Source organism: Rhinopithecus bieti, unplaced genomic scaffold (genome assembly GCF_001698545.2).
Source record: "Rhinopithecus bieti isolate Rb0 unplaced genomic scaffold, ASM169854v2 scaffold_7681, whole genome shotgun sequence".
In the NCBI taxonomy this organism is placed as follows: Eukaryota; Metazoa; Chordata; class Mammalia; order Primates; family Cercopithecidae; genus Rhinopithecus; species Rhinopithecus bieti.
This window is the reverse complement of record NW_016806571.1, coordinates 3,276,471-3,301,757: the sequence shown is the minus strand read 5'-3', so window position 1 is coordinate 3,301,757 and position 25,287 is coordinate 3,276,471. Positions and strand designations below refer to the sequence as shown.

The following is a 25,287-nucleotide window of genomic DNA, read 5'->3' as shown; positions in this document are numbered from 1 at the left end:
GCCCGTCTCGGCCTCCCAAAGTGCTGGGATTACAGGCTTGAGCCACCGCGCCCGGCCTAAATTACATTTCAACATCATTTTTGCAGAGGACAGATATTCAGACTGTGACAACCTTAATCAGATTAAGAAAGTTTCCTGATAGTGTATTTCTTCATTTCTAAAAATAAGGTTTCCTTTAAAAGTTGTCTTTCGATTATTATTTCTAACTTAATTTCATTTTGATCAGAGAGCATGACTCATAGGATTTTAATCTTTAAAATTTATTGAGATTTGCTTTATGGCTCAGGATATGGTCAGTATTTTTTTTTTTTTTTTTTTTTTTTTGAGACAGGGTCTCGTTCTGTGGCCCAGTGCAGGGGCGAGATCTAGGCTTACTGCGCTTCGCCTCCCAGATTCAAGTGATTCTCCTGCCTCAGCCTCCCGAGTTACTGGGATTACAGGCAAGAGCCACCACACCTGGCTAACTTTTGTATTTTTAGTAGAGACGGGGTTTCACCATGTTGGCCAGGCTCGTCTTGAACTCCTGATCTCAAGTGATCCACCCACCTCGGCTTCCCAAAGTGCTGGGATTACAGGTGTGAGCCACTGTGCCCAGCCAAGGATGTGGTCAATTTTTATATGTATCTTTGTGTACTTGAAAATAAAGCATATTCTCTCATCAGTGGAGGCTGTGCTTTGTGTAGTTCTCATTATGCCTACTTTGTTAGTTGTGAAGTTAAATCGTCTGTATCTGTACTTTTTGAGTGGTATTGCACTGTCACTTACTAAGAGAGGTGAGTTAATATCCCCCACTAAGCTTCTGAATTCCTGTGTGTCCCTTGGAGGTTGTGTTTATTTTTGTTTTATATATTTTGAGACTATTCTATTAGATGTAAATACATGTAAAGTTCCTATATCTTTCTTTTCTTTTCTTTTTTTTTTTTTTTTTTTTTGACCACAGGATCTCACTTTGTCACGCAGGCTGAAGTGCAGTGATGCAGTCATAGCTAACTGCAGCCTTGAACTCCTGGGCTTAGGCAGTCCTCCTGCTGTAGCCTCCCTAGTAGCTAAGACTACAGGCGTGTGCCACTATGCCTAGCTAATTAAAAAAATTTTTTTTTGTGGAGATGGGCTTCCGCTATGTTCTCCAGGCTGGTCATGAACTCCTGGCTTCAAGCTAAGCCAAGAGTGGGATTACGGACATGAACCACTGCATCAAGCTGCTGATATCTTTCTTATGAATTAAAACTTTTATCATTATTCAGTGACCCTCTTTATCTTTAACAATATGTTTTGTCCCACCATTAAAAAAATATAAAGTTCGTATACTATAAAATTCACCCTTTTAGAATGTATAGTCTTTTCACTGATTTTTAGTATATCCACAAAGTTGTACAACCATCATCACTATCTAATTCTAGAACATTTTCATCACCCCAGAAACAAACCACATACCCATTAACAGTCACTCCACTTTCCCTTCGTCTCCCAGCTCTGGCAACTACTAATATACTTTTTTTTTTTAACGGATTTGCCTATGTGGACATTTCATATAAATAGAATCTTAGAATATGTGGTCTTAACTGTCTGGTATCTTTTACTTAGAATAATGTTTTCAGGGTTTATCCATATTGCAGAATGCATCAGTACTTCATCCCCCCGCCCCCTTTTTTTTTTTGAGATGGAGTTTCACTTTTGTTGCTCAGGCTGGAGTGCAATGGCATGATCTCGGCTCACTGCAAGCTCCGCCTCCCAAGTTTAAGTGATTTTCCTGCTTCAGCCTCCTGAGTAGCTGGGATTACAGGCATGCGCCACCACACCTGGCTAATTTTGTATTTTTACTAGAGACTGAGTTTCTCCATGTTGGCCAGGCTGGTTTCGAACTCCCAGCCTCAAGTGATCCGCCTGCCTTGGCCGCCCAAAGTACTGGGATTACAGGCGTGAGCCACCATGCCTGGCCACTTCATCCCTTTTTATGGTCAAATAATATGCCATTGTATGCATATGCCACATTTTATTTATCCATGTATCTGTTGATGGACATTTGGGTTGTTTTCACTTTCGGCTATTATGAATAATGTGCCTATGAACATTTGTACAAGTTTTTGTGTAGACATATGTTTTCAATTCTGTAGGGGTAGAATTGCTGGGTCATATGGGAACTGTGTGTAACTTCTTAAGGAACTCCTGAATTGTTTTCCAAAGCAGCTGCATGATTTTACATTTGCACCAGCAGTTTATACGAGTTTCAACCTCTTTACATCCTCACTGACACTTGTTTTCCATTTAAGTAAAACGTCTAGCTATTCTAGCGGGTGTGAAGTGATATGTTGTTGTAGTTTTCTTTTGCAGTTCCCTAATGACTAATGATGTTGAGCATCTTTTCATGTGCTTGTTGGCTATTTGTATATCTTCTTTGGATAAATGTCTATTTAAATTATTTGCCCATTTTTAAATTGGGTTGTCTTTTTTTAATTGTTGAATTGTAAGAGTTTTTATATGTCTGGATCCTAGACACTTAATGGATGCTTGGTTTACAAATTTTTTTTCCATTCTTTGGGGTTGCCTCTTCACTTTCTTGATAGTATCCTTTGAAACACAGACTTTTAAAATTTAAATAAAATGCAATGTATCTCTTTTTTGCTGCCTGTACTTTAAGTGTCTTGTTCCGGATCTTAAGGGCAGAGCTTTCAGTCTTCCCTGATGAAGTATGATGTTGGGTTGGCATTGGGGTTTGTTGTAGATACCCTTTATCAGGTTGAGGAAGTTTTCTTCTAGTTTTAGTTTGTTGTGTTTTTATTATGAAAAGGTATTTGATTTTTCCAAATGCTACTTCTATCTATGTCTGTTGAGTTGATCATTTGGTTTTCCAAGCTCCCCTGCTTTTTTTCCTGTTACAAAGTTACATCACCTTTGTTTTGGTTAGAAATTGTCATCCACTTATATTTAACCTTTTTTATGTCCTTATGTTTTATATATATCCCTTGCAAACAGCATATAATTTGATTATTTAAAAAAATGTGAATTTGTCAGTCTTTGTCTTGTAAGTGGTATGTTAGTATGTTTATAGTTACTGCAGTTAACTGATACATTTGCGTCCACACCAACCATCTTTTCTTGTGCTCTTTGTGCTACTTGTTCTGTGTTTCTTACCTTCTTTTGGATTGAATTAGTTGTATTTTCCTAGTTTCAGTTCTTCCCCTAGTTTTTCAGCGTTGGAACATACACTTTCAGGTTTTCTTTACCTGAAAATGTCCTTATTGAACCTTTTTTCTTGAAAGTTTTTTCATACTAGGTATAGAATTTTGTTGGTGGTTTTGATTTCTTTTCAGCACATTAAAATTATTTTGCAGTCTTCTGCTTCCTTTGTTGCTTGAAGTCAGTCAGGCATCATTCTTAATTATTTTTCTTTCAAGGAAATGTCTCTTTTCTGTGTAGTTTAGTATTGTTTACTTTTTTTGTGCACTTAAGAAGTTTTTATGTTCCATCTAGGAATTTTTGTCGTTTTCAAGAGGAATGTAGACCCAGCTACCGAGCCTACTTTATTACTGGAAATTGAATTTAAAAGAAAGTTAGCCTCTTAAATAATGGAGGAAATATGCAGTAGATAAATTTATTTTTGGCTGAGCTATGAGTTGTTCAGAGCTCTGAGTAGCCTCTAAAGCATATTAATATTTTACTTAATGCAGTTGTATTTGTCTCTCTCTTTAGGTCATAAAGTTTCGGTTGTAAAATGTTGCTTTAGTTGCTAGGCTAAAGTAATACAATAAAGTTGACTCAAGGTGATACAGCAAATTTTCAAAAAGGCTAGAAGTTCTTATGAGTATTTCTTGATCTTTTTCTCAAATTATCCTTTGTTAGGAATTGCTTGGGTCACTATTTGCAGAGACGTGAAATACTAGCTATTTAAATGTGAAGACTGGAAGTAGTTCTTCCCATACCACTGTGGTGGCTCCTTGATGTTGTCTGGGACTGATATTCTTTATTTGACCACCGAATGTTTCCTCATTGTTGGCTAAAGAGTTTCTTCTTTTTAAACTTAAGAACTAGTTGATACATTTAAGATTCCTATTGTGAAGGGTAGTACCACACTTTAACATTGTTTACAGTTTATTTTCTTTGTCTTTTAGTTCATCTTGTTGATATCTGGAACATGATTGAAGCCTTCCGAGACAATGGCCTTAATACACTGGACCATACCACCGAAATCAGTGTGTCCCGCCTTGAAACTGTCATCTCCTCCATCTACTATCAGTTGAACAAGCGCCTTCCTTCTACTCACCAAATTAGTGTGGAACAATCTATCAGCCTCCTCCTCAACTTTATGATTGCTGCATATGACAGGCTAGTACCTTACCTTACATGCTTACTTCATTTTAAGAACACCTGTCTCTGAGTCATTCTTCTTGCATACTGCCTTGCTAAGGGCTGGCAACTTAGAATCACGGTTAAAAGGGAAATTATTGGCCGGGTGCGGTGGCTCATGCGTGTAATTCCAGCACTTTGGGAGGCCAAGGCGGGCAGATCATAAGGTCAGGAGGTGGAGACCATCCTGGCCAACACGATGAAACCGCGTCTCTACTAAAAATACAAAAAATTAGCCAGGCATGGTGACACGCGCCTGTAGTCCCAGCCACTCAGGAGACTGAGGCAGGAGAATCGCTTGAACCTGGGTGGCAGAGGTTGCAGTGAGCTGAGATTGCGCCACTATACTCCAGCCTGGGCGACAGAGTGAGACTCCGTCTTAAAAACAACAACAACAACAACAACAAACAAAAAACAGGAAAATTTTTCAGTGTAAGCCCCTCTAGAAACTGGTTCACAGTGACTTACTGTCCTAGAGTATGTCGTATATTAAACTCTGGAATATTGTGGAGAATCACAATGTTTGCGATGTATTGTTTGGGAAAATTATAGATACCTTTATACAGCTGTTCTCTAGCTTGTGAAAAATGCTAAGTTTTAAATTTGAATATGGGGCTATTTGACTTCTAAGCCTCCTCTTTCTTTTTTCTTCTATGCCTAGTTTGTTCAGAGGGCTAATCTGTACTCTGTAACATCAAATACTGGACTATAGTAACTGATTTTCTCTCTCTCTTTTTTTTGAGACAGAGTTTCTTTCTTGTTGCCCAGGCTGAAGTGCAATGGCGTGTGAGCTCCACTCACTACTGCCTCCCGCCTTCTGGGTTCAAGCGATCTTCCTGCCTCAGCCTTCCAAGTACTGGGATTACAGACATGCACCACCACGCCCAGCTAATTTTGTATTTTTAGTAGAGACGGGGTTTCTCCATGTTGGTCAGGCTGATCTTGAACTCCCGACCTCTGGTGATCTGCCCACCTCGGCCTCCCAAAGTGCTGGGATTACAGGTGTGAGCCACTGCACCTGACCAAACTGATTTTCTCTGTATGTCTAGGAACCTATTTGAAATTTTTTCATTGCAGAACATAGTTTAGTAGATCTTAAAACAAAAGAAAACTATTTAAATGTACTCCAATTGAAACGGACATTATTTGCTGCACTTATATTCATAGATAATTAAGTTGGTATTGTAAAGAATGAAACAACAAAATTGTAAAGCACAGATTTTTGATTGTGGAAGTACAGAGGTTAAATGGTGATGTTCTGCGAACCAGCAGTTCTAGTTTCTGCTATAGTCTTGGCCATCTGATTTGAATGGATTGTCTCTGCTTCATTTTTTGCTGTCTGTAGACCTTCTTTGAGTTCATACATTTGTAAAATGCTATTAATTATATCTTATAATAGGGAGGAGTCTGTTAATTAGTGGTAAAACTATGGAAATGTCAAAGCCAAGTCATAATTTAAGCAGTCACTAAATTCACACCATTTTTATAAGCTGTTATCAAATTAGACACTGTATCCTTTTAATAGAAAATTATTAAAGAAATTTACTTATTTTTTTGAGATGGGGTCTTGCTATGTTTCCCAGTCTGGTCTCAAGCTACTGGGCTCAAACGATCTTCCCTCCGCAGCCTCTCTAGTAGCTGGCATTACAGGTGTGCACCACTGTGCCCGGCAGAAATCTGAATTTTAAAAATAGGAGTGTATAAGTGACATAAGTCCCAGAATTCTAATGCCATTTTTTAGTAATTTAAGTTAGTGACTCCATAAGTTAATTTTTTCCTGCCCAAGAACTGGCTTTTTGTTTCAAAACCCTTAGGAAACATTGTTATTCTGTGATAGGTAAGCAGAACCTTTTCATGACACTGACTCACTCAGTAAATCAATTCATGGATCACACAACACAAATTAACTCAAGAAACAATATTTTTTAAAGTCAGAAATAAAAACCATCTTACTCTCTAAAAACGGTCAAGCAAAGATTAAAATCTTAGATTCCGTAATCATGTCAAGTAAGTTAAATACCATGGCCCTTTAGCCTACTGGGTTGCTCTGACAAAATGCCATAAACTGGGCACTCTATAAACAACACAGATTTATTTCTTACAGTTCTGGAGGCTGGGAAGTTCAAGATCAAGGTAGATTCTGTGTGTGGGGAGGGCCTGCTTTCTGGATCCTAGATGGCACCTTTTTGCGGTATCCTCACATGACAAAGGAGGCAAAGAGTTCTCTGGAGCCTCTTTTATAAGGGCACTAATCCCGTTTATGAGGACACCCTCATGACCTAATCATCTTCAGAAGGTCCCACCTTCTAATACTGTATCTTGGGGGTTAGGATTTTAATGTGTGAATTTTGGGGGAATACAGACATTCAGATTATAGCATATGGCTAAAGGAGGGAGAGGAAGGAAGAGGACAGAGATGGCAAAAAGGAGAATGGGAAGACCAAACTTAGAAGCAGAAGGTGCAAGGATATCCTGGGCTATATTCAGAGAAGGATAGACACATACAGAGAGACAACGAGAATAAGTGGACAGTGAATCAGATGAAGGCAGATGTGTAGAAACACATACCGAAAATAGCTAGCAAAAAAAAAAAAAACAAAAGAGTGAGTTAAGAAGACTAAAGGGTATAGTATGTTATTAGTGAGTTGGGTAATTTTTACTTTGATACGTTTAAAACATTGACCATGGTATCAGAATAAATGATCACATCTTTACTAACTTTGAAACCTTTATATGATAGAGCTTATTTGGCTATCTAGAAGTTTAAAATTGACCTTCTTGTGTAGGAAAAAAAGAAAGAATCTGGTTATCAGAATGTTAATTTTGAAAACCAGGAGGCCAAGCGCAGTGGCTCAAGCCTGTAATCCCAGCACTTTGGGAGGCCGAGACGGGTGGATCACGAGGTCAGGAGATCGAGACCATCCTGGCAAACACGGTGAAACCCCATCTCTACTAAAAAATACAAAAAACTAGCCGGGCGAGGTGGCGGGCGCCTGTAGTCCCAGCTACTCGGGAGGCTGAGGCAGGAGAATGGCGAGAACCCGGGAGGCGGAGCTTGCAGTGAGCTGAGATCCGGCCACTGCACTCCAGCCCGGGCGACAGAGCGAGACTCCGTCTCAAAAAATAAATAAATAAATAAACAAATAAATAAATAAATAAATAGGTATGTCTAATAAAACTAGGTTTAGATAAAATCTGTGAAATACATCTAAATCTAAAAAATACGAAATATAGTATTGAACACATCATTTAAAGGCCTAGGGTTATTGTTTACCATCTGCAATAACACTCAGTAGAAAACACTCTTGCTAATTTGAACAATCGAAAGATTCCTTTGGTATAAAGATACTTATATAATTTATGATGGATTTATATGAAAAAATTATTGTGTAGTTTGCAAATGTGGCTGACAACCATTTACAAATGTTGGTTTAGGCCGGGCACAGTGACTCACACCTGTAATCCCAGCACTTTGGGAGACCGAGGCGGGTAGATCACCTGAGGTCGGGAGTTCGAGACCAGCCTGAACAACATGGAGAAACCCCATCTCTATTAAAAAAAACAAGAAAAAAATACAAAAAATTAGCCAGGCGTGGTGGTGCATGCCTGTAACCCCAGGGAGGCTGAGGCAGGAGAATCACTTGAACCCAGGAGGTGGACGTTGCAGTGAGCCGAGATCACACTACTGCACTCCAGCCTGGGCAATAAGAACAAAAGAACAAAACTCCGTCTCAAAAAAAAAAAAAGTTGGTTCAGCAGTTTGTTTTGAATCCATTTAAAAAGTTATATTGTTCCCCCTTAATACTGAATGTTTAAAACAAAACTATACAAAACAAAGCAGAAAGAAACCAGTCCATTTTAAATAAAAGCAAATGTCTTCCATAAATTCTTAATCTGCCCAGCCTAGCATATTATGGAATGGATGTTGCTGAAAAAAGATAATATTAGGTTACAGTCTTCTTCATTAGTGATTTTTAAACAAAACTGTTAATTTCCTGGGAGGCACAGACATTTCATGTGTTGGTGTACAGTATTTATTTACATCCCTGCTTGTTTTTAGAAGAATTCAGGATCATGAGGAAAAAGCCAGCCAAGTAAGATCAGAGTCCTAGTGCTGAGTGGGAAAATTTTCCGCCGTTGTAGCACATTTAACTTTTCTTTTTTTTAAGAGACAAAGTCTTACTCTGTCACCCAGGCTGGAGTACAGTGGCATGATCAAAGCTCACTGCAACTTTGAACTCCTGGGCTCAAGCGATTCTCCTGCTTCAGCCTCCAGAGTGGCTAGGACTACTGGGTGCATGCCATCATGCTTGGCTATTTTCTTTTTCTTTTTAAAATTTCAGAGCTATTTCTCAATGTGAACAGGCTAATTATTTTTTTTTTTATTTTTTGTAGAGATGGAGTCTTGCTTTGTTGCCCAGGGTGGTCTTGAACTCTTTGCTTAAAGGAATTCTCTTGCCTCGGCCTTCCAGAGTCTTGGGATTACAAGCATGAGCTACCACACCGGGCCATCCATCACTTCCTTACTCTTTGTCTTGTAGCTTTTCTTCCAAGAGAAGTCATGAGTTTGTGCTAATTTACAAACAAGAATCTTCTGAATTCAGAAATGCAGACTTGCAAAGGGTTTTACTATTAGCTAATATTTCAGAATTTTTTTTTTTTGTTTATTCTTCTGTGCTTCTTTTCTTTTATTTATTTTTTTAAAAGAAAGGGCAGGAGGAATACTTTTCTTAGTGTGTTTCTTTTCCTTGCCTTTGTTTTTTTCTGAAACAGAGGAGAGAAGTAGTAACAAGCCCAGAGACTTCTGTCCCTTCAGTACCTCACTTCGAAATCAATCTGATCAAGACACTGTTTCATCATGTAACTTCCCACTTCAGAAACCTTCAGAGAATCCCTGTGGTTTTGAATTAAGCTCACACTCCTCCATTTGGTTTAATGATAACACTGCTTACCTCCCTGCCCAAACCAACCTCTAATTACGCTCCTGGAGACACTCTTCTTTTCCAATATGACAGGCTCATTTTCCTCAGACAAATGCCATGCGCTTTGTTCCCTGTCAGCTCCCACATCTGTCTGGGATTACCCAGTCTCCTTTTGTAATGTCCAAATCCTTTCTGTTTCTGAGGATTCAACTCAGGTTTTTATTTTATTTTATTTATTTATTTTTGAGCCGGAGTCTCACTCTGTTGCCCAGGCTGGGGTGCAGTGGCGCGATGTCAGCTCACTGCAACCTCCGCCTCCCAGGTTCAAGCGATTCTTCTGCCTCAGCCTCCTGAGTAGCTAGGATTACAGGCACGCACCACCACACCCAGCTAATTTTTGTATTTTTAGTAGAGATGGGATTTCACCATGTTGGTCAGGCTGGTCTCAAACTCCTGACCTCCTGATCTGCCCACCTCTTCCTCCCAAAGTGCTAGGGTTACAGGCGTGAGCTACTGCGCCCGGCCTCCACCCAAGTTTTTACCTACTGTGTAGCCTGCCTTATTATCACCAATCCCATTTTAATCCTTTTGATGACTTACAGTTCTTGTTTATATTATTATTTTGGCTTTTAATTACATAATGTTGTAAACTTCTTGTAAGTGTTCAAAATGGAGTGGACGTCCTTGAGAGCAGAGATTCTGCTTATATTTCTTTCATTAATTAGTATAACGCTAGATTATTTATAAATGTTTATAAGGTTGAAATGAAAAGCAGCAGGCATTCTGATTGTGATAAAATGGAATAATATTCTAAGTTGATTTTACTTGATTAAAGCTGTTTGACATTTGCCAAATGGATTCTTGATTTGCAGTTGATTATTGCAACATCCTTACACTGTGAAGTTTTGTAAATTAAGATTCATTGGCAGAATCCGAGTTTTTGAAAATCAAAGAGAGATGCTCTTATTACTTTTAGCTACATATGATAATCGGACTGGTAATAGTGTTTCTAAAGTTGAAGTCTGTTTCTGTGTGAGAAATTTGTGGTTGGCAGCATCCACAATCATTTGCTAAAGAGATAGAAACAGGTTGTGTTCTTAAGTACAAAATACTACCCGTAGTCTTGTTTTCACAAGTATTAATTTGAATAGCAAACCCCTACTAGATAGTGTAAAGCTAGAATTGTCATCCAGATTAGGTTAGTTTTAAATATTGAAAGGCAGAATTTGAGACCTTACTGACCTGGAACGAATGATTTCCCATCCACAGGGAACAGGTGGGGACTTCAGAGGCTTCGGAAGGTACCTGCATGTTAAAACATAACAGTGTTTATTCAGGATGACTCATTGTCTGCTTAGCTTGGCACAGAGCTAATAATGGTGTTTTCTCAGTGTTGGATAATAACTCTTTTTAGAAGTCATGCGCATAGTTTATTGTCAGACTGTAAAATGATAGGGCTGTGGAAATGAATCATGCAGAGAAGGCCGAGAAAGAGAATCATCATGTCCCTTACTGAAGGAGGACATTCTCTGGAGGGCTTCTATTTGAGTGGGGTTAAAATAACAAGTTTCTTCTGTCTTAACCACCTCAACAAATATGACCTGTTTATCTTTTCATCTTAGTGTCTTGACAGAGGGGTTAGTATTCACTGTTAATTAATTGCATTGTATTTCAAATGTTGACCTACCAATCAACTCTGTAGCTCTCGTAGGCCAGATTTGAAGTGAGTAACATTATTTGTGATGAAACCTGGTTAAATATCTTTTCCAAATCTTGTTTGAAGAGAATTGATTCTGATATAAACTTGGACTTTTACATTGGAAGTAGTGAAAACATGGACATTGGTGAGGACATGTGCTGTGGCCAGGGGCAGCTAATTATTCAGTTTTAAGTATAACTTGACCAGTGTATACAGAATAATTTCAGATGTCTCGTGGGAAGGATCAAGAATGAGTTCTTCCAAGAAGAAGGAATCAGTTAGATAAAGAACAAAGTCGGACAGTGTCAGGGTGCTGAGTAGCTGCAGTTTTCTCTCTGCTTGCCTCTAGTTGTAGAGGAAGAATGCTGGGGCTCTAAAGAAATACTAGAAAAGCAAAGGTAATGCTTCCTCTTGGCCTTGTTTGGAGGCAGTTGTAGGAAGTTAGGCTTAAAGTAGACTGAGGGGTTTCAGTGCCAAGAAAAGCATTCTGCACAGAGGAGTCACTGCTGACGTTTGGCCTGCAAAACAATCAGTTGAGAGAAAGGAGCTAAGTTTTTTTTTCTTTTTGAAGGGAAAAATATAAGTAACATGATTTGTGGAAGTAAGGCTGTAGAGACTACCCCTTCATTAGTTTCATCGGATAACCATTTCTTTATGCCAAGTTATACTGGAATTGTAAAGTATAAATTTCCAAGTGATACTAGAATTTTAAAATTTTATACTGGAATCTTTAATAAGTTTCTTTTTAAATTTTTTATTGAGACAGGGTCTTGTTCTGTCGTCCATGCCAAAGAGCAGTGGTGTGATCTTGGCTCACTGTAACCTCCACCTCCTGGGTTCAAGTAATTCTCCTGCCTCAGCCTCCCATGTAGCTGGAACTACAGGCACGCATCACCACATCCGGCTAATTTTTGTATTTTTATTAATACAGTTTGAGGCTGGTCTCAAACTCCTGGTCTCAAGTGATCCATCCGCATTAGCCTCCCAAAGTGCTGGGGTTGCAGGTGTGAGCCACCACGCCTGGCTTCTTTAATAAGTTTCTGTAACTGTATTTAAATATACAATTATAACTTTTGTGTATATTTTTGTTTATATTAATATTTCCTTTTGAAGAGTGTGTAAACCTTTTGATAGCACAAACTGTGAACCTAAAGTGGTAAATGATAAGTGATATGAATGGGGAAGACTGGTTAGTAATTAAGACCTGAGCCCACTGCCCCATTCTCAGGATGCGTACTTACTTATGAATGTATTCTTAAACATAAAGATTCACTAAGTATTTTCCCCAAATATCTCATGTCTGTAAATTCATCCCGCTCACGTTTACTATGATCCTTAATCTCAGATTCCTCTACTTTTACCTGAACTTAAAACTCCTTCCACTCTGCTTATATAGTCTGTTTATCCTATTCAGTTACACATTGTCGCTTTGATGCATATCCCCTGACACTTAATAAAGCCTGTAATGTTAAGCACACATACATTTGTCCGCCTGAAAGTGCATACAGGCAGAGGGAAGAGAAGATTCGTGGTTTGTTGGGTGGGAGATTATGTGTGGAGATTTCTACATGGCTGTTGTGAATAAGAAAAATGGTTAAACAGTGGATCTCAGAGGTGATATGTTAAGGGACCACACATTACTGGCAATACTTAGCTGAGGGGTTAATGAGTCTTTTTTTTACTATAAATAGCCTGCTCTAGATTATTCTGTAAATTAACAGATTCCTTCATAAGAGACCAGCCATTGAGACTAATAATAATATTAATGAGTGGAAAAGAATACAAATGTTTTAGTGCTGATCCAGGTTAATTGAGAATTATGTCTGTTACTCTGTATTTGAATATGAGACTCTCTGAATCTAGGACTAATATTTACAACAGGGTTGAGTCAAAGGATATTTTGAATAAGGATGCAAAGTGTTGTAAAATATTAGTGTTTCTAAAAACATTTCGAAGATTAAGAAAATGTTGTACAAGTGCTAATTATTATCATAATATAGAGAAGTAAAGATATCATAGTACCCATGAAGATCCATTGGGTAATGTTTATGGATGGGTATTAACGAGGTAAGTCTCTTTTCATGAAGAGTTGGAAGTGTGACCTGCTAGTATGCTGGACTCTGCTGTACTTTCCTGTCTGTCCGCATAGATAGCAACAGTTTCTTCTCTGCAGCAAGGAATAGATAACAGTTCTGTCTCTTTGAAGGAAGAGAGATTTGGAGCCAGAAAGATTTACACAAATGCAGTGTGATTAATTTTCTGTAATCCTTTATTATGTCCTTTGATTTATCATTGCCAACAAAATAAAAGCTAAAGTCTTACTGTTGCATTCAGAGCTCTTTGTTGGTGGTTCTCAGCTCTGGATGCATATGAAAATAGCACAAGGGACTTTTTCAACATAACAAGAACAGGATGGGGTTTAGGCATCTGAATAGTAACTTTATTCTCATACCTTATTGAGGATTTGCATGGGTATAGAACTCTAAAAATACACAAGAAATGATCTTGTTGATTTCTACGGAAATACCCTATTGTGAATTCAATTGGGATTTGCGAAATGATAAGAAATATACATGTTGGTCTCTGCCCTCAGTCCCTGGCACAGAGCCCCTGAGACCCTTGTAATTTCCTGAGTGATAGGGGTTGTAGGAGAATCTTTTGTTCTAACATTTGATCTCTGCCCAGGTTCCTGAGACAGAGCTCCTGATACCCCCTTGTAGATAGGTGGTAGAATCTTTTGTTCTAGTATTTGGACTTTGACCCCGGTTCTTTACCCTGAACTCCTAAGACCTTTGTAATTTCCTGAGTGATAGGAGCATCTTTTGTCCTAAGGAGGCCAGTCTTAGGATATAGACTGTTTGCCAGGGGAACTAACCATGTGATTTTTTTAAGACCTGGGACTTTTGGCCCCCCCCCCCCCACCCTTAACCTCCAAGAAGGGAGAGGGGCTGAAGGCAGATCACCAATGGCCAAATATATAATCAGTCACTCTTACGTAATTAAGCCTCTATGAAAAACCCAAAAGGACTAGGTTTGGAGAGCCTCCAGATAGCTGAGCAGATGGAAGTTCCTGGAACATAGCACACCTGAGGAAGGCATGAAAGCTGTGTGCCCCTTCCCACAAAACACACCCTATGCGTCTCCTCCATCTGACTGTTCATCTGTATCTTTTATAATATCCTTCATAAATGAGTGGTTAAATATAGGTATTTTCCTGAGTTCTGTGAGCCAGTCTAGCAAACTAATCAGTCCAAGGAAGGGTCATGGGAACCCCAATTTTATAGTTAGTTGGTCAGAAGTATAGGTGACAGCCTACTACTTGCTGCTGATATCTGAAATGGGGAGCAGTCTTGCGGGACTGAGCCCTCAGCCTGTGAGGTCTGGTGCTATCTCCAGGTAAATGGTGTCAGACTTGAATTAGATTATAGACATCCAGCTGGTATCCGCTGGAGAACTGCTTGCTTGGTGCGTGGGGAAATAACTCCCTAGGCATCTGGTGTCAGAAGTGAAGTGCTGTGTAAGAAAGTAGGAAAAACAGTTTTGTTTTTTCCCCCGCCTCCATGTCCTCAGAGGATTGTTTTGAATTGCAACCGATTTCTGAGCAGTTTAGAGAAACTTGACATTTAAATTACATTGAACCTTCCATTTTATGAACATAGTATATCTCTCTAAATCGTCTTTGATTTCTTTCATTCATATTTGTAGTTTTCAGCATACAGATCTGGAACGTTTTTTAAAAATATTTTTAATTAAACTCACTTATTATAGTGTCGTTAGTAGTTCTATAGCTTTTCTACATATGATCATATTGCCTGGAATGGACACAGTTTTATTTCTTTACTTCTAATGTGTATTTTTTTTGTTTATTTTCCTTGTCTTATTTCACCAGCTGGGTTCTGCAGTATGATGTTGACAAGGAGTGGTGGGTGCAGTCCTCTTGATTTGTTCTTGATCTTAGGGGAAAAGCACTCAGTCTTTCTTCACTGAGTATGATGGTCACCATGATTATTTTTAAAGATGCCCATTGTCACATGGAAGAAATTCTCTTTTTTCCTGAGTTTTCTGAGAGTATCAGGAATTGATGTTGAATTTTGTCATCTGCATCTATTCAGATGGTCATGTAGCCTTTCTCTCTCTTTGGTTTGTCGAGATAGTGAATTATATTGATTGGTTTTCATATGTCAAAATAGCCTTATATTCTGGGATAAAGCTCCCTGGGTTGTGATTTTTGTCCTGATTTATTTATTTATTTATTTGGAGACAGAGTCTTGCTCTGTCGCCCAGGCTGGAGTGCAGTGGCGCGATCTCGGCTCACTGCAACCTCCGCCTCCCAGGTTCGTGCGGTTCTCCTGCCTCAGCCTCCTGAGTAGCTGGGACTATAGGCGAGCACCACCATGCCTGGCTAATTTTTGTGTTTTTAGTAGAGACAAGGTTTCACCGTGTTGGCCAGGATAGTCTCAAATGCCTGACCTCGTGATCCACCCATCTTGGCCTCCCAACGTGTTGGGATTACAGGCGTGAGCCACTGCACCCGTCCTGTTGTCCCTTATTTGATTTGCTCATTTTGTTCGAGATTTTTGTAACTATTTTCATGAGAGATACTGACTTGTCTTTTATTGTAATGTCTTTGTTTTCAGTATCAGAATAATGCTGGCCTTACCCTTATCCTAAACAAATTAATGCAGGAACAGAAAACCAAATACTGAGACGTTCTCATTTATAAGTGGGAGCTAAACATAGGATACTCATGGACATAAAGATGTGAACAGTAGACACGGGGGACTGCTAGAGTGGGTAGAGAGGGAGGGGGCAAGGGTTGAAAAACTGTTGAATAGTGTGCTCACTACTTGGGTGATAGTATCATTCATACCCCAAACTTCAGCATTACGCACTACACCCATGTAACAAGCCTACACATGTATCCCCTCAATCTAAAAAATGGAGCCAGGCGTGGTGGCTCATGCCTGTAATCCAAGCAGTTTGGGAGGCTAGGGCAGGAGGATCACTTGAGTCTGGGAGTTTGAGACCAGCCAGGGCAACATTGTGGGACCCTCTCTCTACAGATAAATAAATAAATGAATAAAATAAAAGTTGAAATTATTAAAAAAAGAATAATACTGACCTTATAAAAAGAGTTGGGAAGTGTTTCCTCCTTTTTTTTATTACCTGGAAGAGTGAGTAGAAATGCAGGTTTTTCTTCTTTAAATGTTTAGAGGTCTCCAGTACAGCTCTTAGAATGAGGAGCTTTCTTTTTTGTAAGACTTTAAAATGTAGATTCAATTTGTAATGGACATGGGTCTATTCAGTTTATCTGTTTCTTCTTCATTGAGCTTTGGTAGTTTGTGTTTTTCAAGGAGTAGTCTTGATGTGTCTAGTTCATCTAAGTTGTTGAATTCATGGACATAAAGGTTTTTAAATAATCTTTCTTTATTATTTCTGGAATGTCTGTAGAACCTGTGGTGATATCCCCTCTTTCTTAATGTTGGTAATTTGTATCTTCTTTTTTTTTCTTAGTCTGGCAAGAGATTTCTGTTGTTATTGATCCAGTCAAAGAACCAGCTTTTGGTTTTATTGATATTTTCTCTATTTTCTGTTTTCAGCATCATTAATTTCTGCTCTTATTTATAGTATTTTTTTTACCTTTTCTTGTTTTGAGTTTAATTTGCTGTTCTTTTCTAGTGTCTTAAGTTGGAGGGTTAGATTATTGACTTGAGAACCTTATTCTTCTCTAGTATAAGCGTTTTTAATACTTAAAATGTGAAATTACCCACCATTTCATTCCTCTCTCTAAGCTGCCTACTTCCCACCCTGGAGGCAACCAGTGTTGTTATTTTCTCAATATCCTCTCACATATAGTTTATACATTTGCAAACAAATATATTATTTTTCTCCCTCTTTTTTAACATAGTTGTTAGATAACCTTCTAACAATTATTTTGTTCTATACCTTGCTTTTTTCCCCTTAGTCTGCTTTGCATATAATTTTCTTTCATATATAATTTCTTATTCTTTTTATGATAGCAGTCTTCTATTAATGGACACTTTGATTATTTCCAGTCTTTTGCCATTAGAAACATGCTGCAAAAAATGACTATGAATATGCACATTCAAAAACATCATTTCAGGCTTCTGGAGTGTATAAATTCTGTGTGAAAAGAATGGAACAGTTTTCTACCCCCTTTGTTTCTCTCCTTTTTCTGTGCTTAGATAATGTGCTGTCTCTTTTGATAAAGGGCCTACTTGGTATAGAGAGAAAGAAATAATTACATTAATTCTTCTGCTTGGTCTATCCAAATAATTCCAGAGATATTTTCTTAATAATTCCTTTGTTAAGTATTAGACCAACAATAATCACTTTATTTTAGTGTATTATTATTTTTCTCTTGAGAGATGAGGTCTCACTGTATTGCCCAGGCTGGTCCCAAATCCCTGGACTTAAGTGATCCTCCTGCTTCAGCCTCCTGAGTAGCTGGGACTACAGGCATGCGCCACAGTTCCCAGATATAATCACTTTAGAAGTCGATAGGATCCTAAGGATGGCATTCTTCCTTAAGGTATTTCCAAGATGCTGTGCTTTTCCCACTGGACTATTTTCAGACTCCTCAGCATTGCCAGTACCCCTTGACCCTCTGTATCCTCAGGTTCCCATGTGTGGATTCAGATACCCACGGATATGGAGGGCCAGCTCTGGAGGGGACTTGAATATCTGTGGATTTTGATATCTGCAGGGGCCCTGGAACCAATCCCCCATGGACACTGAGGGCTGATTGTATTATAATCCTTAGAATGTTATCAGTTCTTGTGCCGTTGGTTTCACTTTTACCGACAAGCAGCTTTTTTTTCTTTCTTTTAGTAAGGAATATCAATAAGTCAACAAGTATTTATTTCTACCTATAATATAGGCAGTGACTCATGTTTTGTTTGTCATGCTCATCGAATAGTTTAAAATAGAGAGTTTGAAAATATCCCTTAATAAGAGAATGGATAAAATGCAGTATATTCATGTAACAGAATGCTGCATAGCAGGATGAACTAATACATGTAACAACATAATAAATCTTGCAGATATTTTGTTGAGCGAAAGAAGCCAGACACAAAAGAGTACATACTGTAAGATTCCATTTATACGAAGTTCAATTGCTGGCAGATCTGACCTGTGATACTAGAAGTTGGGATAGATGTTACCAGGCTGGGTGTGGTGACTCATGCCTGCAATCCCAGCACTTTGGGAGGCTGAGGTGGGTGGATCACCTGAAGTCAGGAGTTCTAAACCAGCCTGGCCAATATGGTGAAATGCCGTATCTACTAAAAGTTTAAAAAATTATCTGGGCGTGCTAGTGCGCACCTGTAATCCCAGCTACTAGGGAGGCTAAGGCACAAGAATCACTTGAACCCAAGAGGTGGAGGTTACAGTGGGCCGAGATCACACCACTGCCTGGGCAACAGAGAGAGATTCTGTCTAAAACAAAACAAAACAAAACAAAACAAAACAAAACACCCAAAAGGATGGAAGCTACCACAGTGGGAAGTGGGTTTAGGAAAGAGGTGCTTCTGGGTGCTAGTACTGTTCTGTCTTTTGACCTGAGTGCTGGTTAGTTACCTGGGTGTTTATTTTATGCAAGTTCATTCAGTGAACTTTAAATGTTCATGAGAGAACATTTTGTGAAAGTTCATTCATGAATTATGCACTTTTCTGTATGTTCATTATATTTTAATGAAAAGTTAAAAAGGATACCATACAGAATTAACTAAAGTCATAATCGTTGGTCATGGTTAGAGCTTAAAATTATGGAAAACCAGAGAGATGACTTACTTTTTTCGGGCACATATACTCTCTCTTTAAAGTGATCATTTTAAAAGTAATCAATTATGAAAGTGATAAATATTACATTACAAAATAAAAGGAAGTGTAGCTAAATTGTTTCTTTAAAAATCTTTCAAGAGGTGGCATGTGCCTGTGGTCCCAGCTACTCAGGAGGCGAAGGCGGGAGGATCGCTTGAGCCCAGGAGGTTGAGGATGCAGTGTGCTGTGATCATGCCACTGTCTTCCAGCCTGGGCGACAGAGGGAGACCCTGTCTCAAAACAAAAAACACAACAACAAAAAAAATGTATTTCACCTAAGTCAGACTTCACACTACTTAGACTGAGGACAGTCTTTGGAAACGGTAACTTAGGACATTTACAGAATGTATCTCATTATTTTTTAAATTTCTTTTCCTTTAATTAATTAAAGTCAGTGCCTTTTCATGCACTTAATAGTCATTAGTATTTCTTTCATGGCTATTTTGTGTATGTGAATGCACTTCCCCTTTTTCTCTTGTGTCTTTTTTTTTTTTTTTTTTTAAATAAAGTTGACTTGTTTTGGGTCAGTGGTTCTCAGTTCTGGCTGTGTTTTGAATCACCTGGGGAACTTTTAAGAATTACCAATGCCAACGCCCCACCCTAGGCCAAATAATTAGGATCTTTAAGGGTTGGGCCTAAGCCTTGGTATTTTTAATGTTTGTGTGTGTGTGTGTATACATTCTATTACGGAAATTTTTATGCGTTGCAACATGTATAACAAGTTTTTGTTTGTTTTGTTTTGTTTTTTGAAAGAGTTTCGCTCTTGTTGCCCAGGCTGGAGTGCAATGGTGCGATCGCAGCTCACCACAACCTCTGCCTCCTGGGTTCAAGCAATTCTCCTGCCTCAGCCTCCTGAGTAGCTGGGATTACAGGCATGCGCCACCACGCCTGGCTAATTTTGTATTTTTAGTAGAGACGGAGTTTTTCCATGTTGGTCAGGCTGGTCTTGAACTCCTGACCTCAGGTGATCCGCCCGCCTCGGCCTCCCAAAGTGTTGGGATTACAGACGTGAGCCACGGCACCCGGCCCATCAGGCATTCTTAATCCCACTCTGGACTTCAGCAATAGTTTTTTTTGTTGCTTCATCTTTGTGGGCCACTTTACTTCAGGTTAGAAGCTGTATCCATCAGAGTTCTTAGGTGTCAGTAATAGATACCATCTCTGGCTAATTAATTAAAAGGGTGACCCACAGATTCTATAAGTAGGTTGGGAAAGTAGGCTTGAAAACTACACTGCCAGGAACATAGTGCAAAATAATTGCACAGAACTCTCGTGAAGACACCTCTCTGGTCACAGACCTTGCTGCTTGTGCTCCAAACACCACTGACGCTGGGCTCTGGGTGCTGCTCCTAAGAATCATTATCTCTGCTCCCCAGAGCACTGGATGTGGCTGCTCCTATTGCTGCCTTCCCCACCAGGTGGATTCTTCTGGAGTCCCTGCTTCCCCAAGTTAATCATTTCCCCCCTTGAAATCTAGCATAGTGCATTTTATTGGTGGAGCTCTGTTATGTGCCCCATCCTAGTTTCAAAGAAAGATGAGAAAGCAAATATATGGTTTTTTTTTTTTTCCTTCTTTGTACTTTAGTAGTGGAAAGTCTACTTGTCCCATAAGGTAGGGTGTGCTTAAATGTAGACTCAGCATTCAAGTGCTTGGTGTGAAAAAAGAAAGTCCACTGTAAAAGCTCTGTGTCAGTCTTAAAAACCCATTCCTTTTAACCTAATGATCTATCTTATAACCATTAGCTTTTCTTACATAATGCAGTAGATATTTGATGCAGGAATATGCCTTATTTCTGGGTGCCATATTGCCTTGTACGTGGAGCTGTATCTTTATTTCTGAAGAACAATATATTTTAAAAAACCCATTCTAATTTTAGCTAGTTGCGGGCATTCCTATTTTGTTTTACGAATTAACTCAAGGAGATGTAATAGTTAAAAGCTCAACTGTAACAAATATTGATATTTCCTGGTGGTGTTTTCACGGGTAATTTTCTAGCTTATAGGCTATTTGCCTTTTTTCAGGTGTGATCTTTCTGTGGAGAATGGGAAACACTGTATTAGAACCATTAGTGGATATAAATAGGATGATACCTGCTTTTTCAAAACCAAGATGTTATAGCTCTCATTATTGCGAAAGTATTTTACTCTAAGTTACAATGAAACATTGTGAACACAAGCTTTTAAAATTAACACAAAAGCACATTCTTGGCTTACATGTGGTAACTTTAACAACCAACTAGTGAAGTTTTTATCTGCTGTGAAACCAGGGCATAGTTGAATGAATGAAGCCATGGACACTCTGGGTCAGAGGCCTTGGTGATACTATCTTGGTTCTGCTGGTGGTGTGCAGCATTACTTTAGGTGATTCATTTATGTTCTGCATTTCATCTTTCCAGTTCCTAAAAAAGAATTAATGTTACTATCCCTTCCTCTTCACTTTTCTTGCAGTGGTGTATTAGAAGATCTGAGATAGGTGTGATTGAGCTTCTTAGAATAAACACGTGGTAACATAAAGGTTGTTACAGTAAAAACAAAGATGAGTGTACTATAAAATCTTCATAGCAAGATACACCCTTTTGTTTAGTATGTAACAAGAAACCGTTGTAATATCCTGATGTAAGGTTATGTTTCTGAAGTATATTCAAACCAGGTGGCCCCTCAGTTTTGAATACTTGAGAACTGCAGCTGTGGATTTAATGGGTTTAATTAATAGGAAATTCACTTCAGGTTCATCCATTTGACCTCTGCTACATAGCCAATAGAAATTACATAGAGTGTTTCTAAAACTTACTTCCAGAAAATTCAGGCTAGCTTTAGCATTCTTCACCTAGCATAGGAGAAGTCTTATTCTACAAATGAAAAAAAAAAAAAAAAAAATCCAGGGTTTCCAAATGTGGTAAAATTGTAATAGACAAGGTCAGGAATCAACTTACTGGTTGCTCAGTATTTAGTGATACATTTGACTCCTTTTGTGGTTTCAGATAGCAATTATTTCTAATATAATTTATTTTGCAGTGAGGGCCGAGGCAAGTTGACGGTATTTTCAGTTAAAGCTATGTTAGCAACCATGTGTGGTGGAAAAATGCTGGACAAATTGAGATGTAAGTATTTTCATATTATTTGAAAAATGTCATTTTCAAATTAGGACTTTTAAATGAATATTGTCAGAATTTTGAATGATGTTATACTGAGCTTTTAAAAAGATTACCGTTATCACTCACTGCAGCAGCTGGCCCACAGTAGGTCAGTTATGCCACCTACTGTTCAGATGGAAAAGTTGGTTGATTTAATTTATTGTTAGTGTTTTTTTTTTTTTTTTTTTTTTTTTTTTTTTTTTTTTTTTTTTTTGAGACGGAGTCTCGCTCTGTGGCCCGGGCTGGAGTGTAGTGGCCGGATTTCAGCTCACTGCAAGCTCCGCCTTCCGGGTTCACGCCATTCTCCTGCCTCAGCCTCCCGAGTAGCTGGGACTACAGGCGCCCACCACCTCGCCCGGCTAGTTTTTTGTATTTTTTAGTACAGACGGGGTTTCACCATGTTAGCCAGGATGGTCTCAATCTCCTGACCTCGTGATCCGCCCGTCTCGGCCTCCCAAAGTGCTGGGATTACAGGCTTGAGCCACCGCGCCCGGCCTTGTTAGTATTTTTTAGTGAGAAAACTGAAAGGACTCAGAATCATAGTGCTGACATTTAAAAACTTATTTTAGAAATGTTTTCCACATTATTAAAATTATGCTTGAAAATGATATTGAGAACTTTTCGTTAAAGTAAATTTGATTGCTTTTACTAGGTTTGGTCTGGTTTAGCTCTTAATAACTCCATTCTTCATCAGGTGATGTTTGCTGTGATTACATTATTCCTTACTACCCTAGAATCAGCCATAGTTATTTAGAAGCTGATGACCTGTTTTTTAAAAATATTCCTGTTATGTTTGCTAATTTTTTTTAACCATTAGTCACTTTGGCATTTTACCATTCATTAGATACTGTAAAAAGGTGATTAGATGAAATCAAAAGGGGTGAAATTCACTATTTAATTTTGCTGCTTATGGTTTTTATTTATTCAGTAATTAGTTACTAACTGCCTAAGATATGCCAAGAATTGTGCTAGGTGCTTTACATGTATTTTCTCATGGAATCCTTAAAATTCCTTTGAGCAGCAGGTGATATTTTCTTCATTTTTATCAATGAGTTAACCAAGGGGGCAAAGCTGGGGTTTTAATTCAGACGTCAGAGCCTTGTTCTGAGCTATGTGATTGTGCTCCCTGGTACTGGTGCTGTAGCAGGAGACACACGTGTAATTTCAGTACAGTGTTCAGAGTGCCATAAAGCAGTAGCCACGGAGTAGGAAACTGGATGTCAGCTTTCAGGGGTTGAGACTGAAGTCTTAATGAGGTAGTGCAGTACCCTGTGAGCCCGGATTTGGATGACTTGGTCTTTGCCATGTTCCTCTGTAGCCTGCTTTTTTTTTTTTTTTTTTTTTAAATTGAAAGATACAGAGGCTTGATCAGATTCAAGTATTAATACAGGTTTTTAGGCAAGATTACTTCAGAGGTGTATTTGTTTTTTGTGCTTTTTCTTACTTTACTATGACACTGAAAGTTGGAAAGTTAGATGGCCCACTAGATACAGATTTAGCTATTCCAAAGAAAGATCTTAATGTATTTGGTCAACTGTTACCCAGTTTATCTTCATTTCAAAATTAGCTGCAATGTAGAACATATTTTGGTAATAAAATTATGGTTTTATTTAAGTATTCTTGTGAGGTTTTCATATGGTATGTCTCAAAATATTATTTGGGCTGAAATTTCTTTTATATTTTTGTAAAATATAAAAATGGTGTTTTTCTGAGGAATAGAATATATATGAAAGTATATTTCATTCAAACACAAAGAAAAGTTGTAATCTTGTCTGATTTTTAATGATCCAGATAAAGAATATATATACCATCTTTATTAATATTGGGGAGACTGGTTGAAAAATACAGTAGTAGAGAAATACATTAGCAGAAAATTAACTATTCTAGATGATTCTGGAATCTTTAAGTTTCTTTAAAGTCTACTATATTTACATAGAGCCAGCTCACCTGGCACATAGTACCTAAAATTTTGTCAAATGTAAATTGTTGATTGAATACTAAAATTACTCCAGTTCTATGTTATAACTGTTCGTGAAAAGGCAGAAATTCTAGTTCTTGGTTTGGAAGGGATCCAGGTGATAGCAGTTTTTTTAGATGTGGCTTCTGAACTTTTTGGAGGAACACAAAGTGACCAAGATTGAAGTGGCACAAAGGCCCATGGGCCAAGCCAAAGGTGACATGTCACTGTGCTCAGGACCCCAGATCATTGCAATAATGTTTGGATGGATGTGATAGGGACTGTGCTGGGTTACCAATCACTGTGTTTTTCTGATTCAAGTAGATTTCAAGTGTGGTTTATCTTTTCCATGCTAAAAATTGTAGTTTCTCTGCCAGTTGCAGGTCTGTTTCATTATTTTTGTTGTACTGTAATTACCTTGGCTTGGGATTGAGATGTTCAACGTAAGTAAAATATTTGGGCAGGGAAGCCTGTCTCTACCTTTTAATCTTCCAGAGTGGAAACCACTTTAAAATGTGTTAAAATGTGGCCTGCCCCTTCCATTTTAAACAGAACTTGGCTGGGTGCAGTGGCTCATGCTTGTAATCCCAGCACTTTGGGAGGCTGAGGTGGGAGGATCACTTGAGGCCAGGAGTTTGAGACCAGCCTGGGCAATGTAGCGAGACCGTGTATCTATAAAAGTAATTTTAAGGCTGGGCGCGGTGGCTCACGCCTGTAATCCCAGCACTTTGGGAGGTTGGGGAGGATCCCCTGAGGTCAGGAGTTTGAGACCAGCCTGGCCAACATGGTGAAACCTTGTCTCTACTAAAAATACAAAAATTAACCAGGCATGGTGGCACACGCCTGTAATCCCAGATCCGTGGGAGGCTGAGGCAGGAGAATTGCTTGAGACCAGGAGATAGAGGTTGTAGTGAGCCAAGATTGTGCCACTGCACTCTAGCCTGGCCGACGGGGTGAGACTGTGTCTCAAAAAAAAATAAATAAATAAAGTAAATAAATAAAAATAAAAGTAATTTTAAAAGTTAGTTTGGCATGGCGGTACATACCTGAGGTCCCAGCTCCTTGGGAAACTGAGCCAGGAGGATCACTTGAGCCTAGGAGGTGGAGGCTGCAGTGAGCTATGTTCATGCCACTGCACTGGAGCCTGGGTGATGGAGTGGGACTCTGTCTCAAGGAAGAAAGAAAGAAAGAGAGAGAGAAAGAGAGAAGAAAGGAGGGAGGGAAGGAAGGAAGGAAAAGAGAGAGAGACAGAAGGGAAGAGAAAAGAAAGATCGAGAGAGAGAAAAGAAAAGAAAGAAAGAAATCAGAACTCACTGATTATACTTTTAACATTTTCATCTCTTAAGGATGCCATTTTCTGATGCATTTAGGATTTAGGGCCAGTTGTAA

General features: G+C 38.7%; 1 protein-coding gene across 1 annotated transcript in view; it reads left to right on the top strand.

Annotated features, from left to right (window-relative positions):
* The window catches only part of DTNB (dystrobrevin beta), a 314,783-nt gene that overhangs the window by 61,121 nt on the left and 228,375 nt on the right, over positions 1 to 25,287 (top strand). Inside the window, 2 exon segments of the mRNA XM_017876852.1 lie at positions 4,110 to 4,323; positions 21,823 to 21,908. Of these exon segments, the coding sequence (XP_017732341.1) occupies positions 4,110 to 4,323; positions 21,823 to 21,908 (300 nt within the window).